The 15,856-nt window shown below is 54.3% G+C and overlaps 4 protein-coding genes across 4 annotated transcripts; 2 read left to right on the forward strand and 2 right to left on the reverse strand.

The window, feature by feature from the left end:
• Positions 1-147: 147 nt before the first annotated feature.
• MYCGRDRAFT_90811 (uncharacterized protein) lies at positions 148-1,796 on the reverse strand (the record flags this gene model as incomplete). The annotated part of the gene is made up of 5 exons (XM_003855464.1): positions 148-192; positions 543-674; positions 728-901; positions 956-1,648; positions 1,701-1,796. 5 exons carry the CDS (start codon positions 1,794-1,796, stop codon positions 148-150), a joined length of 1,140 nt encoding a protein of 379 aa, XP_003855512.1.
• A 492-nt stretch (positions 1,797-2,288) lies between these two features.
• On the reverse strand, positions 2,289-3,721 carry MYCGRDRAFT_90812 (uncharacterized protein; the record flags this gene model as incomplete). Its single annotated transcript, XM_003855463.1, has 2 exons — positions 2,289-3,390; positions 3,441-3,721. The coding sequence occupies 2 exons, from the start codon at positions 3,719-3,721 to the stop codon at positions 2,289-2,291; spliced, it is 1,383 nt and encodes a 460-aa protein (XP_003855511.1).
• Positions 3,722-6,888: 3,167 nt separating this feature from the next.
• On the forward strand, positions 6,889-8,499 carry MYCGRDRAFT_12946 (uncharacterized protein; the record flags this gene model as incomplete). The annotated part of the gene is made up of 1 exon (XM_003854926.1): positions 6,889-8,499. A coding segment is annotated over one exon (1,611 nt), but the record flags the coding sequence as incomplete, so codon positions are not given.
• A 424-nt stretch (positions 8,500-8,923) lies between these two features.
• MYCGRDRAFT_90814 (uncharacterized protein) lies at positions 8,924-15,414 on the forward strand (the record flags this gene model as incomplete). The annotated part of the gene is made up of 14 exons (XM_003854927.1): positions 8,924-9,799; positions 9,856-10,464; positions 10,852-11,227; positions 11,420-11,575; positions 11,642-11,839; positions 11,964-12,051; positions 12,102-12,200; positions 12,571-13,274; positions 13,332-13,695; positions 13,881-13,945; positions 14,140-14,841; positions 14,896-14,927; positions 14,994-15,226; positions 15,348-15,414. The coding sequence occupies 14 exons, from the start codon at positions 8,924-8,926 to the stop codon at positions 15,412-15,414; spliced, it is 4,569 nt and encodes a 1,522-aa protein (XP_003854975.1).
• Between the last annotated feature and the right edge of the window lie 442 nt (positions 15,415-15,856).

Consider the following 15,856-nt stretch of genomic DNA (forward strand, 5'->3'; position numbering starts at 1 on the left):
ACGTTAGAACAAGGCCCGCAAATTCAAACCGAGAAGTGCCACGTCCGCCCAACTCTAGTTTGCGAACCTCCGATCTTGACGCGGATTCGTCGATCTTTCCAAATTTTGTCTGCCGAGAACACGAAATTCGAAAGCATGCCGGATAGACTACAAGCTCGAGGTAGCGCGCCGTAGGTCGAGCGTTCCGTTCGCCTGGAAGAAAAGTTGCATGTACCGTCCCTAGAAAGACCCCTTCCGGAGTCTTTCCCTCGTTGGGGATACTTTAGGCTCGAGACTCAGACACCCGTGTGCTCAGCTTTTGGTATGCGCGGATGTAGGGCCTACAGCACGTCGTCGTCGCCATGCTCTCCATCCTTTTCCCGACCAACGTTCTCTCGTCATGCAGAGGAGAACAATAAATGCAACCAAAGGCACAGTAATACCGATGTACGCCGCAAAAAGCCTCGCACCCGGCAAGAATTGGAACTCCGGCACATTCAAGATCGTCTGAAGTCACCGCGTCAGCAATCTCAACTGGACTTCATATTCAACAGGTCGCTTACCGCGACCAAGCTCGCCGGCAAAAACACCGACCCCAATACCGCGATGAACTTCATATCCCGACTATCCCTCTGCGTTGCCTTTGCAATACTGGACTGTAATCGGATGTCCCGTTGTTGGACCAGACTATACAGCTTCACATGTGGGTGAGTGAGCGCTGTTCTCAGAAGATGCTGATCCCACTCACCAGCGTCGACACATTCTCCACCCGATTGATATGATCCTTATCCCTCGCCATGAGACTATTGAGCTTCTGCCACGTCAAATCCACCCACTGCCGAAGTTCCGCGTGGACTTCCGATTGGGCATCGTTCGGCACCGCAGCGGAGAGGAGGATCTCGTGAGTATACTTCAAGCCCAGCTGTATCGCAGCGTGGTAGCTTTTCCAGAATTCATACCTCCCTTTCCGACTCACCTGATCCCGACGACAGCTCGCGAGGAGGTCAGAGAGTTGAATCCAAGAGTCTTGCTGATCAGACTCGGACCCAACATCCACAAGGGATTCCGATGTGGCCTCTCTACTCATCTGCGTCATAGTATGTTCGAGAGTCTGAAGCCGGCTTTTGATCGAATTCCGCCTTTCGATCCCCATGTTCAAGACGGTTTCGAACATGATACAGGGAATCACCATCGGGTGGAAAGAGTATTGCTGGAGGGATTGGAGGTCGTCTACGAGGTGTTGGCCATTCAGCTTTTGATCGAGACTGCAGAAGACTGCGGTATCCATGGTTGAAGCGCGGTGGGAGAGGGCGAGGGACCAGTCGCCTTGTTTCATTGTGCAGTAGACGATTAGTTGAAAGGCTATTGCGTCGCGCTTGGCATCATTGGTGATGTGGGCTTGAGCTGTGGAGAGGAAGCCGTCGGCGATTTGGAGGTACGATCCGGGGAGGTTGAGAGTCTCGAAGATGGTGTTCAGGGAGGCGGCGGAGGCGAAAGGAAGGGAATCGGGTTTACCGCTGGTATGTGGCGGTCGGCTTCGTTGGAGGAGTAGACGAAGCCGGCTACCAGGACCGTTGCAGCCGTTCAGCCCTGACGTGAATGTCGGAGGGAGATGATCTTTCTCCTCGCATGCGGACTGATGCACTTCCTCGTGCGAGCTCTTGAGATCCTGAAGGCTCAAGATCAGTTCAGAGTGTACTCGAGAAGCTAAGGATGCTTACCGTGTCCGAGTGAAAGATGTGGAGTTCGGAGTCCTGCGCAGCGAAGCGGCCTTCTTGAGCGGCTTGAAGTAGCGTTCGATGCTGCAGTCGTTCCATGACACCAGGACGATTAGTTGAAGAAGTCTCTTAGTTGAATCATGAAAACATCTCCACGCTTTTGAGGCCTTCGGCGGGCGACGATGCATCTTGAAAACGATGTTCTGCATGGCGGAGTCAATCGCTGTGGCTATAGGAAGCGATGAGCTCCTGCAGGTGTGCCTGGGGAGCTCCGGTGTGCATGTACTATGCACACTGCTGTCACGCGTGCGACGGGTGGACAAGCGAGAGGCCATTGTGGCGCCAGACTGTCAGCGAGAGGCCGCGAGTTGCGTTTGAGCATGCAATAAACATTACTTGCGACGGCGCACGCACGGTCACAGAGGCGGCGCTCCTGGACACTTCCCTCGAATACCACTCCGACCACTCGCTTGATGATCGGGAAGCTTTGCAGCAGCCACTCTAATACGTCGCCACGGGCTCGCCTCTTCAGTGACAACCAACGCTGAGCCAAGAAGACCATCCTCCCACCAGAGACACAATGAAAGCTCGTCATCGACCGTTCAATCCAGTAGTAGTCTTTGCCCTCGCGGGCTCTTTTAGCGAACGACAAGCACTCAGCCAGCTCTCAACAGCATCGATGGTCATCACTTTCGGTCGCGCATGTTGATGAACCTCTCGAAGATGACCCTCGAACTCCTCTTGGCTGTCGAACCCGGAGACTTTCAATTCTCCACAATGATCCGAAAAGCACGTCCACTGCGCCGCGTGCGTATTGTTGGGCCATTTACACGGCACCTTCCAAGCAAAGCCATGATCCGACACGGCATGGCGCCGTAGCTCGCCGCGAGACTTGAAAGGTGGTGCCCGGCAAGGTCGGTCTGTACCCAGGATTTTCTCGCTGCAGCAGTATATCAGATGCAAAGCCTTGCGTTCCCAGCGTTCGGTCCTTGCTCGCTTGGTCCGAGTGTCGACAAGTGTCTTTGCACACTCCCTAAGGCTTTCTGCTGCTTCGTGGTCGAGTTCAAGATATTGATCGATGATGTTCTCCATGCGATGCTTGGTCTCGGAGCCATCTGATCCTCTCCACTCACCCAACTTGATGTTGCCGAGCTCGTGATCGAGCCCCAGCGGTGCGTCGAATCGAATATACCGAATCTCGAGGTCGCCGTTTCTCTGCTCTAGGCGAGACTCAAATTCCTGGTGCTGCACGTGGGAGTTCAGTTGATTCTTCTTGAGAGTCTTGACAGCGGCAGAGAGGTTGGAAATCTCGTGCGGGATGACTCTGTGGAACAGCCCTGTGGTGTGTCCGCGGTCGGACTTCTGACCTGTACCAATCGAAATAATGAGTTTGGGCTGATGCCGCCAGTGCATCTGTTCGACCTCCTTCAGGGCAAGTTCGACGGGATTGTTCCACTTTGCCATTGCGCCGTCTTCGTACACATCACCGCCGTATTTGATCTCTGAGAAGTAGCCTGGTGCAGCACTGGTCGCGCGACCCGCTACCCAAAGTGGTGCATTAGATGCTGGTCCAGGATTGCTGTGTCGGCTTGCTCTATCGTTCCGACCAGATCTGGTCTCTGGGGGTGCGTGGTCGTAGCTACGGAACAGAAATTCCTTCTTGACTTTGAACCCACCGTGGGCCACGACGACACTGAACATTTCGTCAGCCCTTGCACAGGAGAAGGCAATATCGTGACTTACGTGCGCGCTACGTCGGAGCTCTCGGTCCTCATGAGCACTTTGTCCGCTCGAGCCTTGACATCTGTATCCTCGATTTCATTGTTGGTCTCCCGGGGTTGGATCCGCTGAACGACATCCTGCTGAGTGGCCCGCTGAAGCGCCGCGTCCATCAACTTCGAGCTGAAGCGAGGTCGAATCACACCAAATCGTGTGTAAGTCCGGCCTTTCTGGAATACCGTGCTGCCGACGTCGTTGTAGTTCTTCATGGCCTGTGTAACGTCCATCTGCAAGCGACCAAGCATTATGGCGCTCAATCTACGACACGTCAGTTGAGATTAGCTTCAGGATACTGCGAGATACCTCCCCTCCGGTACTGGTGCCCACAAAGTAGTCAATATAGTGATGAGGCAGAAAAGACATCCTCCACTCTTCCGGAATGGCATTCTTCCCTCGCTCATCTAGGTTCCAGCTATAGGCAGCGCTACAAGCTCGAGGTGCCTCGCCATCTTGGAATCCGGGTTCTTGGGCTCGATGCATGTCGAAGCTCAGCGTCGCCATCTCAATGTGTCGCACTTGCTCCATGATCTTCTTGAGAAGATACAAAGATGCATATCCGCGGACACCGCCTCCATCTACGTTTCCGCATCAGCACTCCCCTTGAAGTAATAAAACCGTGCTACCGTGGTTGTGGCTACTCACCTAGAGATAATATGATCTTGCGGGACCACGGACTATCGGCGTTTGAATCTGAGTTGCGTGAGCTCTCCCATTCCGGCCATACTTGAGTTCTGCTGGTGTTTGAAAGCGTAGGAGACTCGCGTTGCTGGGTGTGATTTGACGCCATACCAGAGATTGAAAGGTCCAATCGCGCTCCGCTCTGATCTAGCGTGGCCTGTGCAACGATTTATGAGAGTGCTGCAGCTCCATGCAACGAACTGCTGCGACAGAGTCGCAGCCGTGGACTCGCCAGATTAATTTCGCTTGCCTATGCATTATCGGTACGAAACATGCGTTCGCGAGCTGCTACATTTTTGGATGATTCTAAGCCTCCAACTTGTGGCCGAAACGGGCATTGTCGGCCGTGTATGCTCGCCGAGGTGCAGGTCGGCCAGTATCCCGATGTTTATATGAATGGCGATCCATCGCGATACTGGCCAGTGTCCTAGTGAATGTCTGTGAGCAAGCGCGTGTACTCCTGCTGCTTACTGCGGAGCTCGTGATAAGATGTAGTGGGGTGTGGCAGCCTTCGCTAAATTGTCTGGGGCTCAGCCTGATGGCTCAGCCTGGCCGTTCCGCTCGAAACGGGTTGTGTTCTTCGATCCTTCGATCCTTCCGTCGCAGCGTCGCAATGACCATGCCGCAGCTAGCCTCATGCCGGACAAACTCGGTCAGCTAATCAGTTCTCGCCACGTGTCCATCGTTCAGACCTACGTTGACCTCACTTGATAGGCACGTTGGCCAGGCCATCTGTTGGCGATTTACCGACTTTTGAGACCTTTGCAGACAGCCAGATCGGTATGGCGCGATGTCTGCGACATAACTGAGCTCGAGCACTGAGCAGAGGAAGGCGGCGAATGTCCACACCCACGCGAATATCATATCGGAGCGTCATCCGCATCTTAGCTGCAAGCGAGCAGTGCTCAGATGCGGGACTTCCATGCCAGGGATCGCACGCGAGGTGCAGGAAGATCACACGCGACCTCCACTTGTCAAGCTGTCTTTCGCGGAGCCGGTGTGGGACAACAGCAACAGCCGCAAATGCAAAACAACGACAACGCTCTGGAATAGCGCGTGATATCGTTAGGAACGACTTACGAAGCGTGAAGTCTAGTTTCAGTACCGGAGAAACGTCGTTTCCGAACGCTGCCAACGTCCTGAATTGTTCGGCCAGGGCTGCACGCTGGAAAACGCCTCTTTCGCAGGCTAATCATCCGCCCTGTCGCTGAGGGGTCCAAGCCGCTTGCAAGTTGGTCTTGAGGATCTTGATATCGTGTGCCGACAATCTGACAGCTTCCTCGCTTACCAAGTCTTGCGTGACTGTGAGGGCTCGTGATCCGTTTCGCGAAGATATGTGGGCGGCCGCTTGCCACACTGATTCATAACCCCTGCGAGCTTACCGGGCGGCTTCGGCCATTTCGATCTTCCCTCGGCCCCATGGTACCCGCGCGCGCCTCATATATGTGAGGAAGAATTCCTTTTCCTACATGTGTTGTCCATGGAGGCCTCCCATTGACATTGTCGTAAACCACTCTCGCTCCGTCGAAATCGTTGACTTCGACGAAGAGCTATACGCTATGCAGCACTCCCAATGCATTTTAGTGTACGTCATGGCCGACCACAGCGTCTCGCTTGAACCCGTCGCTCTAGTAAAACGTCAGTCAGAACAATGCACTGCAAGCAGATGAATCCAGCTGATGTTTCCAACCAGATCTCGAGCCATTGAAACGAGGAAGGATATCCCGAAAACCATGGATCTCTGAGCAGCGCATCAAAGCCCCGAACGACAAATTTCGAGATGAGAAACCCAGCTCCAAGGTCGAGGACGATCAGCAATATATGTCGACCTTGGTGTTCAAGAACATCGCGAAGAACATGGGTTGGAAGCGTCTGACGGGCCAGGTCACGGAGTACCAGGTATACGAGGATCCTCTTCTTTGATGGGTGAGGATCAGTGGTCGGGATATGGTGGCGTTCGGGTGTATTAGATTGCGGCGATTGAGCGACTATTGTTATGGATGTCGGCGTTCTTGCGTGGATGGCGACCTTACGAAATGGATTCGATACTCGTCTGCGTAGCAAATGTTGGACCAGTCTCCTCTTGTTGTGAGCATTTCACATCGTCAGCAGGTCGTATTAATCAACAATTCCGCGGGCAGACCAGTGAGCGTGCTTCGATCAGACCATGACTGCAGGTGGTACTCCAAGGTCTTCCATCGGCGCAGTCTTTGTCACCTGGCTTGAAGGGCGGATGCTCTTTCATGCCTTGTGGCTGATCTTGTCGCGGCAATAGTTCGCCATCGATGTTCCAATCTTGAACGCGTTTGGTCAACAGGTGAGACCCGATCCGTTATATGTCGAATGCTCGCGGGGCGGCCTCCTTCAGATCACTCGTGCTTCGCATATGCAACTTGCATGCAGGAGCCACGAGCAAGCTGACAAGTACTTCGTAGAAGCCGGACTTGTCTTGGCATCAAAAACGCCTCGGTCCAGTCGTGTCGATCATCCCAGCCTCCGCAATCACATTCACAAGCCAGGGTCATCCATCGTGAATCGAGCTGGGAATAACAGTTCGCAACGGTGAACCAACGTCTTTTTCGCGAAGCACCAAAACACCGAGTCGCGTCCGCTGACTCTCGATTGCCATAACGCTGCTGGTCAGATGTGGCACCTCGTCCGGTAGCACGAGAACACAAACACCGAAACAATGTCGTCCTCATCACGGCGCTCAAGCAGCTCAAACATCAGCAACATCTCCAAAGGCGGTCGGATCGATCCCATCACACGAACCGCATTACGATATACCATTTCTCCAAGAGAGTACGAGCTCCTCCACGCATACCTCATCTCTCGCGCGCCGGCAAAAGTCCAGAAGAAAACACCGAGTCCACCACGATATGAGAAGATTACGGCGAGCAGTTCGGAGGGAGGAGATTACAATACAGCTGCCGTACGAGCGGCACTGCGGGTCTTTGTTGGGTTGTACTCCGTGTTGAAGGGAATCGAAGTCGTAACAGGAGCTATTGCGAAGCGAAGAGGTGGAGCTGCAAAGACTGTGAATGCGGCAGCAGTCGGTCCACCACGATATAAGAATGCCAGGGTTGCGCTGTCATTCTCTTCGATCCTGCTCTTCCACAGACTGTTGCATCGTTTCTTCTTGCGAATACGTACCTCACTGCAAGAAGACAATGCTGCGCCATTCCGAAGACGGAATCCCGGCATCACCAAGGCCCTCACATCAAAATACACACCTGCTCTAGGCGCATCTCTCGCTGGATTCCTCCTCGGCCTCTCACCCTCCGACCAAATGCGAGTGACCATCGCCATCTACGCCCTTTCACGCAGTCTCGAGTACGGCTACAACGCACTCGCCGAGAATGGCTACATCTGGGGCAAAGACAGCGAGTCCCGTCCGTGGTGGTTCGGAAGCTGGATGCTCGTCCCCTTCACCTGCGGGCAACTCCTCCACGCCTTCGTCTTCGATCGAGACTGCTTTCCCGAAGCCTTCGGCGCCTTCATCCTCAAGCGCAGTCCCGAATACATCCAAATCCGACCCGCCAACTATCCTTCCAACAAACCCTGGCCACACACCTTCGACATCGTCGACGGCCTCGCTGAAATCAGCAAGCTCAAATGGCCACCGTTCGTCTCGCCAATCCTCTTCCCAAACAACAAACAGACTCTGCCTGGCTCAATCGCCGTTCAACGTCTCGCTCCAATCACCGCTCCCGCCCACCCAGGTACTAAGCACACCTCCTGCGCCATCCTCCACCCTCACGATCCCTCCTGCGCCCGCACATACCTCAAATACTGGATCACAGCATTTCCAGCCATCGCCAAATTCTTCACACTATTCTACGGCGCCTTCGCTCTCCTGGGGTACAAATCTCTCATCGCGGCTCCCGCGCCCTTCCTCAACCGCGTCAGCAAGCGCATTCTCGCCATGTCTATATTCGTCGCCGGTTCGATCGGTACATCCTGGGGCTCGATTTGTCTATTCCACACCTTTCTTCCTCGAACCACACTCCCGACACAACGCTGGTTCCTCGGTGGATTCCTGGGAGGGATGTGGGCTTTCGTGGCAAGGCATAGAGAGCGGGACAACTTCATGTACAGTTTGCGAATGAGCGTGGACAGTTTGTGGAAGGTGGGAAAGAAGCACGGCTGGTGGAGGGGCGTCAAGAATGGAGACGTGCTTGTGTTTGTGGCCAGTCTGGCGCTGGTTGATTTTGTCTATGAGAAGAATCCGGGCGCGGTGCAAGGAAAGGTGATCCGGAAGGGCATGGGTATGTTGAGAGGAGACGGTTGGGTTGATCGCGCTGAAGCTGTGAAGGAGGTGGAGGAAGAGGAAGAGAAGAAACTCCAGTGAGGACCTGGGGATTGAATTCTACGGGAATATAGGTTGTATGGTGAATGCTGCTAGGAAGTGTAGAGTTGGATCTTGGAAGAATTGTGATACCCAAATTGTACTTAATGTGTACGACGGCAGAGAAAGATGGTGACTCTGAACTCGCCATCAATGGCTACTGGTAGAAATGCCTCGTTGTCATTTCGTCGCCGTTCCCATCCGCTTGCATGTGATAATCGAGCCTGCGCAACTTCCTCCCGGTGCCAGCTCCGGCCCGTCGATCCGCAAAGCTTCAAGTCCAAGCTCCATCGGACCTCACTTTCACTATCGCCATTGCCGGAACGATATATATCACCGCGCCGTCACATCCATGATGTCTCAATAACGCGCAACGGCTGACACGAATTCGAGTTCAACGGCGGCCGGCCTTTCGCAGCCAATGGAGGATAACATCATCGTGGCACGTGGAAACACAGCCGACAAGGAACCGACACCCAGCAACACAGCTAATCGCTCGAGCTCGGTGCTGTCGGACGCGCCATTGACGGACGAAGGGGAGGGTCAGAGTACCGTCGGAGCCACGCAAGATGACGGACCAAGTGCGGAGACTGTGAATGGTGTTTCTCACAATGCACAAGGCGAGCAGAATGGCGACTTCGCAACACCGACGAGAGGAGGGATGGGCGTAGGAAGAGGTAGAGGTGGTGGAAGACCAAGAGGCAAAGGCAAAGGAGGAGGACTCGCAGGAAGTGGGCTCCTATCCAACGGCGGCACACCTGATGGCAGTACACAAACTCCCACCCCAGGCAAAGCCCGCGGCCGAGGACGAGGCGGCGGCCGCCCACGCGGAAAAGGTAAAGGCTCCGCCCGTTCCAACAAACGCAAGCGTGACGACGACGACGAAGACTCCGACTCGGCGTCCTCTATCTCCAGCGACGAAGTCACACCCATTGCCACAATGACCAAATCCGGACGCTCCGTGCAAAAGCCCACGTCCTTCGTGCCTCCACCACCTGCCTCGCCCATGGCGCCCGCCACGAAACGCAAACGCGTCTTCACCCGCCGTAACCCTGAGTCCGCCGTGTGCAAAGTCTGCTTGCGAGGTACTAGTCCTACCAGCAATATGATTGTTTTCTGCGACGGGTGCAATTCGCCGTATCATCGATATTGTCATCAGCCGGCGATCGATCAGAGTGTGATAGATGTGGTGGATAAGGAATGGTTTTGTCGGAGGTGTGAGGTTGAGAGGGAGGTACCGGTGCCGGAGGGAGAGATCAGTGGGTTCGTGGCTGTGGAAGGGGTGGGTGCTGAGCAGGTGAGTTTTGTTGATGTGATGGGGTGGATGAGTGGTGTGCTAATGAGTGATGACAGCGACAACAATACTTCTCCAGTCTTCCTTCGGGGTTATTGGTCACCCTCCTCACCAAAGCGACGACACTCCAACCCACCCTTCCTGTCTTCGCACCCGACTTCGCCGCTCGCATCCTGCATCCCACGTCCACCGCCAACCCTACCGCACCACCCACAAACGGCGTCCCACCGAAACCTCCGAGCCCGAAACGACTACCACCATATTCCTACCATCCTCCTCCCAGACCGAACGGCGTCCGCGCTCCCGACCCACCCACAGAATCCTACTACGGTCCGGATGTGCATCCGAGGAACTACCCGAGGCCAGGACAGGGATTGATGAAGACGTTACCGCAGGATAGAGAGGAGGAGGGGAGACTGGTGGAGGAGGATCGGTTTGGAGTGTTTACGCATTTTTGGAAGCCGGATGAGAGGATTGAGGAGGCGGCGAAGGCGGCTGGGCCGGGAAATGGTGGAAGCGGAGGCGCGGGTGCGAGTACGAATGGAGGTGCCGGTGGCGGTGGTGATACTACTGCTGGTGCTGCCGCTCCTACCAATGGTGGTGCTTCAGCTGCAGGTCCTACTTCCCATCCTGGCGCTACAGTGAATGGTGGAGGTGGCAGTGGCGGTGTAAGATGAGGAAGAGGGGTGTTCGGCGTGCGAGTGTCGGACGAAGAAGGCGAGACGACGAGGCTTCCGCAAGGCGGATCGCTGTGATGCTACGGTGCAGAGATCGCACAGCATTCGGCATTTTTGTTGTAAGTTGAACATGATACCACGAAAGCTTCCAGTGAGCATCGATCACTTCACACTTGACGGTAGCTTTCAGAACATGGTCAACGTTGGTCCACTCCGGCGCACAGGCATCGCAGTATAGAAAATCTTGGAGCCTGGTGGTTCAGCGTTCGGCTTGGAGAGAGCTGTAATCGATTCGCTCTTTCGGCACTGGGAATGTCTCTCCGGGGAACATGCATCATAGTAGCACATGGTGGACGTGAATGGCTCAGAACTCGGCAGCTGAAGGGAAGCGTCGGATTGAATTTCGCTCGTGACGTTCCTGCCTCACGCCGTTTGTCACGGACGCTCCCGCGCAAGCTCAGTCGCTTTACTTCCTCCCGTCTCCATCTCTCCACCGAGACTGTCCCCACAACCACCATCAACCCAGTCATGGCGACCGAAGCCATGGATACCGAGCCGGACATCCCCACAGAGAGCCTACCAGACGAAAAGATAATCGACGATGGAGACTTACTCATCGACTGCTGCGACAAGTCAGGTGGAAAATTCCTGGTGTCCTCTGCCACCATAAAAAGAGTATCGCCGGTCTTCAAGGCTATGCTGGGGCCGCATTTCAAGGAAGGGCAGTCGAAAACTCTGCCGCTGGAGGTCGAATGTCCGGAGGATGATTGGGCTGGCATGCGGTTGATGCTTCAGCTCCTGCATAACTGCGCGAGTTGCGTCGACGGAGAGATACCGAAGCGCGAGGCCCTTGAGTGTTTCACTGATATGGCCATCCTGGCGGACAAGTATCAGTGCATTGAAGCACTGTCACTCCAGGTCGATGGCGTGCTATAAAATGCATCAGGCTTAAGGCCGACCGATCGCAACAGGCTCTACTGCCTCGCAGTCGCCGCGTACCTTCTTAAGAAGTCAAAACATTTCTACGTCTTCACCAAACGACTCGTTCTCGAGCAGACAAAGCTATTCCACAACATCCACGAGCGCTATGTACCAGGCATTGGTGATGTCCTAGGCTTTCGCTTCATACGTGAGTCGAGACCTGATGCTGTTGCATGATCACCCGAAGCTAATGCAGTCCCAGTCGAGCTTGAGACCCAGCGTACTGCGGCCATTTTGTCTGTCAGCGAAGAAGTTCGTGACATGGCCAAAGCCGGGTGCCCCCTTCCCGGGTGTAGGGAAGAGATCATAAGCGACACGTTCTTAACACTTCTCCGTGACGAACTCGACCTCGAGTTTCCTTGGCCACCAACCTTCGGCCCACACGGTGAGTCAGTCGGACAGGTTCTCCGCGGAATCAAATCTGCCGGCCCCGTGGAGGTGGGCACGTTGGCTTGCAGACACGGCAATCGGTCACCAACTGTCACCAAGCATGCATACCAATTAAAAAGCTTCGCAACAAAAGCTTATGAAAGCTTGGGCGGGATGTGTATCGACTGCGTCAAGAAAGGCTGCTACAAGACGGGAGTGTGCAAAGAGGTTGGTCATGCCACGTTCCACAAGAGTAATGAGTGCGAACTTTGATCAAGGGGTTCTGTTGAGTCGAGACGAAGACGGCCGGCGATGCTCTCCGAGCTTCGAACAGACTGTGGTACTGGAGAGGAAGGCGGCCGTATCGGCGAGAGGCAGTAAGTGAAACACAGTTCTTCTCATGCATATCAGTTTCACCGTTCTTTCTTTATCGGAAGAGCCCGGGTCCATTCCGGCGAGAAGAAGATCTCCATTGCCTGCAATACTGCTGTGGTAACGACGAGGGGGGAGGGGGGAGGGAGGCATGTATGGCAGCGAAAGTTTGCACGTGAAACGAGATGCTCATATGCAAGTCTCATGCTTCTATTTCATCATGCCCCGTTTGTGTTTGCCACGGACGGTCCCGTGCAAATTTTCTCAGCGTCACTTTACTTCCTTCTGACTTTCAATTCATCTTTCTTCTTCTCCATCACCATCTCCATCTCCATTGATCTCCGTCTTGGCGCCGAATACCGTGCCACCCACCAGCATGGCCGACCCACCGGACGCATCCGTATCGGCGAACGACTTTCAGGACATCGCTCCAGTCTCTGCGCCGATCGCTACGCCGCTCACAAGCACGTCAGGCGCACCAGATACGAATCCGGAAGAGAGAGAGGATCCACCACCGAAGGACTTGGTCATTATCGCAGGAGGGGACATTCTTCTCAAATGCAGAGACTCGGGGAGAGTCCTTGTGTCATCCTTGATGCTCAGTCACACCTCTCCAGTCTTCAAGGCTATGCTTGGTCCCAATTTTGCAGAAGGCCAAGGCACCCGAAGCGCCGCGCAGCCACAACAAATCGACTTTCCGGATGACGCTTCTTCCGGTATGCGTCTCCTGTGTGCGCTACTTCACAACTGCCCCTGCTTCCCCGGTCTAGATCTACCCAGCCCAAAGGGAGTTCGAAATCTCGCTATTGCGACTTCGCTGGCCGACAAGTACGGATGCATGGACGCCATCTCCTTGCAAGTTCAGGCTGTTTTCGCCCGATTCTCCAGCCGCCAAATCACGGACAACTCACCTATGACGGTCTTGTACGACCTGGCGACAGCGGCTTATTTGATGGGTCACGACGCCTACTTCTACATCTTCACAAAGCGTCTGGTTCTGGACTACAACGCACCTTATTCGGAATTGCTCCTTAGCGATTCGGTCGAGACACGAGATGTACTTGGGGCTATCTTTCTGCGTGAGTTCCTTGAAATTCCGTATTATCAAAGACCAGCTAAAGTCTAACGTCTACTAGTGAAGCTCGAGGACCAACGTAACAAGGCAATGCTGCACGTGAGCGAGACAATCCCAGCGATGAATATGTTCACTTGCGCTGTACACGGCTGCCGAAAGGTACTTCGATCTACTACATTCTTGGACTCATTCAGAAAAGCGATCGACCTCACCACCGAGTGGCCGCCAAGCTTCAGCTCCAACACGGTGCGGTCCATCCTCGACAGAATTCAGAAAGCTGGCGATGTTAATTTGGGCCCAACGGCCTTGTGCCAGCACCGACCCGCAATCATGGCATCTTTACCTGAGGACGTCATGCATACTGCTCAGGTCTTCGAAGACTTTGCGGATAGGGTGAACGAGCAGATGGCCGGCATGTGTCTCACGTGCGTCAAGAACGACGGGTCCTACAATGCTGGGCCATGCCGGACGGATGAGCATTGGCACCCAGTTCCGGGATGGAAAGATGAGCTCTGAGAAGGAGGATACAACCGACTAACGATCGGCGAAGCTGTTGGTACAGCACAAGTGCGATATTCGAAGTCGCCGTCACTGTCTAAAGCTTGCTCAGGTTGATGGGATATGCCATCAGTCTGGAGACACACTGTCTGGCTCGGCGCTGCATAGCAAAAGTCTGTAAGTGAAACACAAGGTCTCGAATTACGTTCCTTTCCATCTCGTCACTTCGGTTCTGCTTCATCATTTTGTTTGTCAGATCCAAGGTTGTCACGGGTACGGACGGTCCCGGGCAAACTCTTCAGTCACTTCACTTCCACACTTGAGCTCGTCTTCTTTCTTTCATTCAACTGCAAACATCGACTCCACCTCAGCGTACGTCGTCACACCACCTGCCAGCATGGCAGACCCACACGATGAACCCGTACCGGCGAAGCGATCAGAAGATACACAGACGACAACCTCACCGCCGAAAGACACGGTCATTGTCGAGGAGGGCGACACTCTCCTCGTTTGCGCAGATGCGGAGGAGCTCGGAAAGCTCCGGGTGTCCTCGATCATCCTCAAACATACCTCGCCGGTCTTCAAGGCCATGCTTGGCCCACATCTCGCCGAAGGACAGGTTCCGCGCAGTGCGCTACATCCACAAGAACTACATTGCCCGGAAGACAACTGGCATGCCATGGAGTGTCTGATGCAGCTCCTTCATCACTGCAAGAGCTGGCTTCAGGACGATCTCTGCGACAACGGGACACTAAAGCGCTTGATAGGGCTGGGCGCGGTCGCTGACAAGTATGACTGCATCGAAGCGATCTTTCTGCAAGTCGACACCGTCTTCGCTCATTTCAAGAATTCGCATATTGCGGCCGGAGCATATCTTGACGTTAATTCGGACAGTGCAGGTCTCCGTGACTGCTTTGATCTGGCGATAGCGGCTCTTCACTTTGAGAAGGATTCTTACTTTTACTTCTTCACGAAACGCCTTGTGGTCGACTTTGTTGGTCCGTACTCTTCCGTTCTCACCACAAGACCAGGCAGCGGAGAATCCGCTCTTTCACTCGAGTTGAATATTCTGTGTAAGGGCAACCGATCAAGTCTTGCATGACCATTCCACACTGACAATTGCCAAGTGAAGCTTGAAGAGCAGCGCAATGCGACCAGAGTGAGGATTGGTGAGCATATCCCTAGCTTGGCCCTCGTCAGCTGCCTTGTATGTGGTCCCTACCAGCACAAGAGCATCACATTCATGCCTGCATTCGAGAAGGCGATCAAACTGGAAACACATTGGCCGCCAACATTTAGCTCCCTCTCGATCCGCACTGTACTAGAAAAGCTCAAGAACGTGGGGAATATCGAGCGGAGACCTGTTTGTGGCCACCATGGATCTCTCGTGCGAAAAGCAAGGGAATTTGAAGATTTCGCGGCCGAGGTCTACAACTCCATGGCTGGAATGTGCTCACGGTGCGCCAAAGCAGGATCGTTCACCACCGGGTCATGCGGAGTGTCGGGACATTGGGTGCCCACCGCGCATTGGAAAGACGGGATCTAGAGTCGTCGATCCTACGACTGACAGATTTTGAAGCCTCACTCTCGCATCCTTCGGCCTTGGGGAAGAGCCAAGGCAGGATCTTGCATCGCCGAATGTCTGATATTATGCCATGACAAGCAGGACCCAGTGGCAAATGCGCTGCCTGGCCAAACTCATCGACGCGCTCTCAACACAAGAGACATGGCCTGCAGCGTGGGCTCAGCGGATCATGTCGTTGAGTGATGTGGTTGACGATTTAGGCAAGCTGGTTCCGACAGTCCTAGAAATCTGCACATTGAGCTGCGAACGTTGCACAAGACTTCTCGATGAAGAACGGAATCTATCGATGGAAAAGGTGCTTCTGGAGCATTGCATTGGCATGTGCCGGGAATGTGCCGTTGATGGCAGTTTCAAGTCGCTTGTGACACGGATAGCTCGGACTGAGCTGAAAGTCTCGCTCGAGGACTGCCACATGTTCAGACTGTTCGTCAGCTTGCAAATGAATACCGAACCGTTTCCATACTCACCCACGTCGGATATTCTAAAATCAACCGGTTGCCTTG

Source organism: Zymoseptoria tritici, chromosome 2 (genome assembly GCF_000219625.1).
Source record: "Zymoseptoria tritici IPO323 chromosome 2, whole genome shotgun sequence".
In the NCBI taxonomy this organism is placed as follows: domain Eukaryota; kingdom Fungi; phylum Ascomycota; class Dothideomycetes; order Mycosphaerellales; family Mycosphaerellaceae; genus Zymoseptoria; species Zymoseptoria tritici.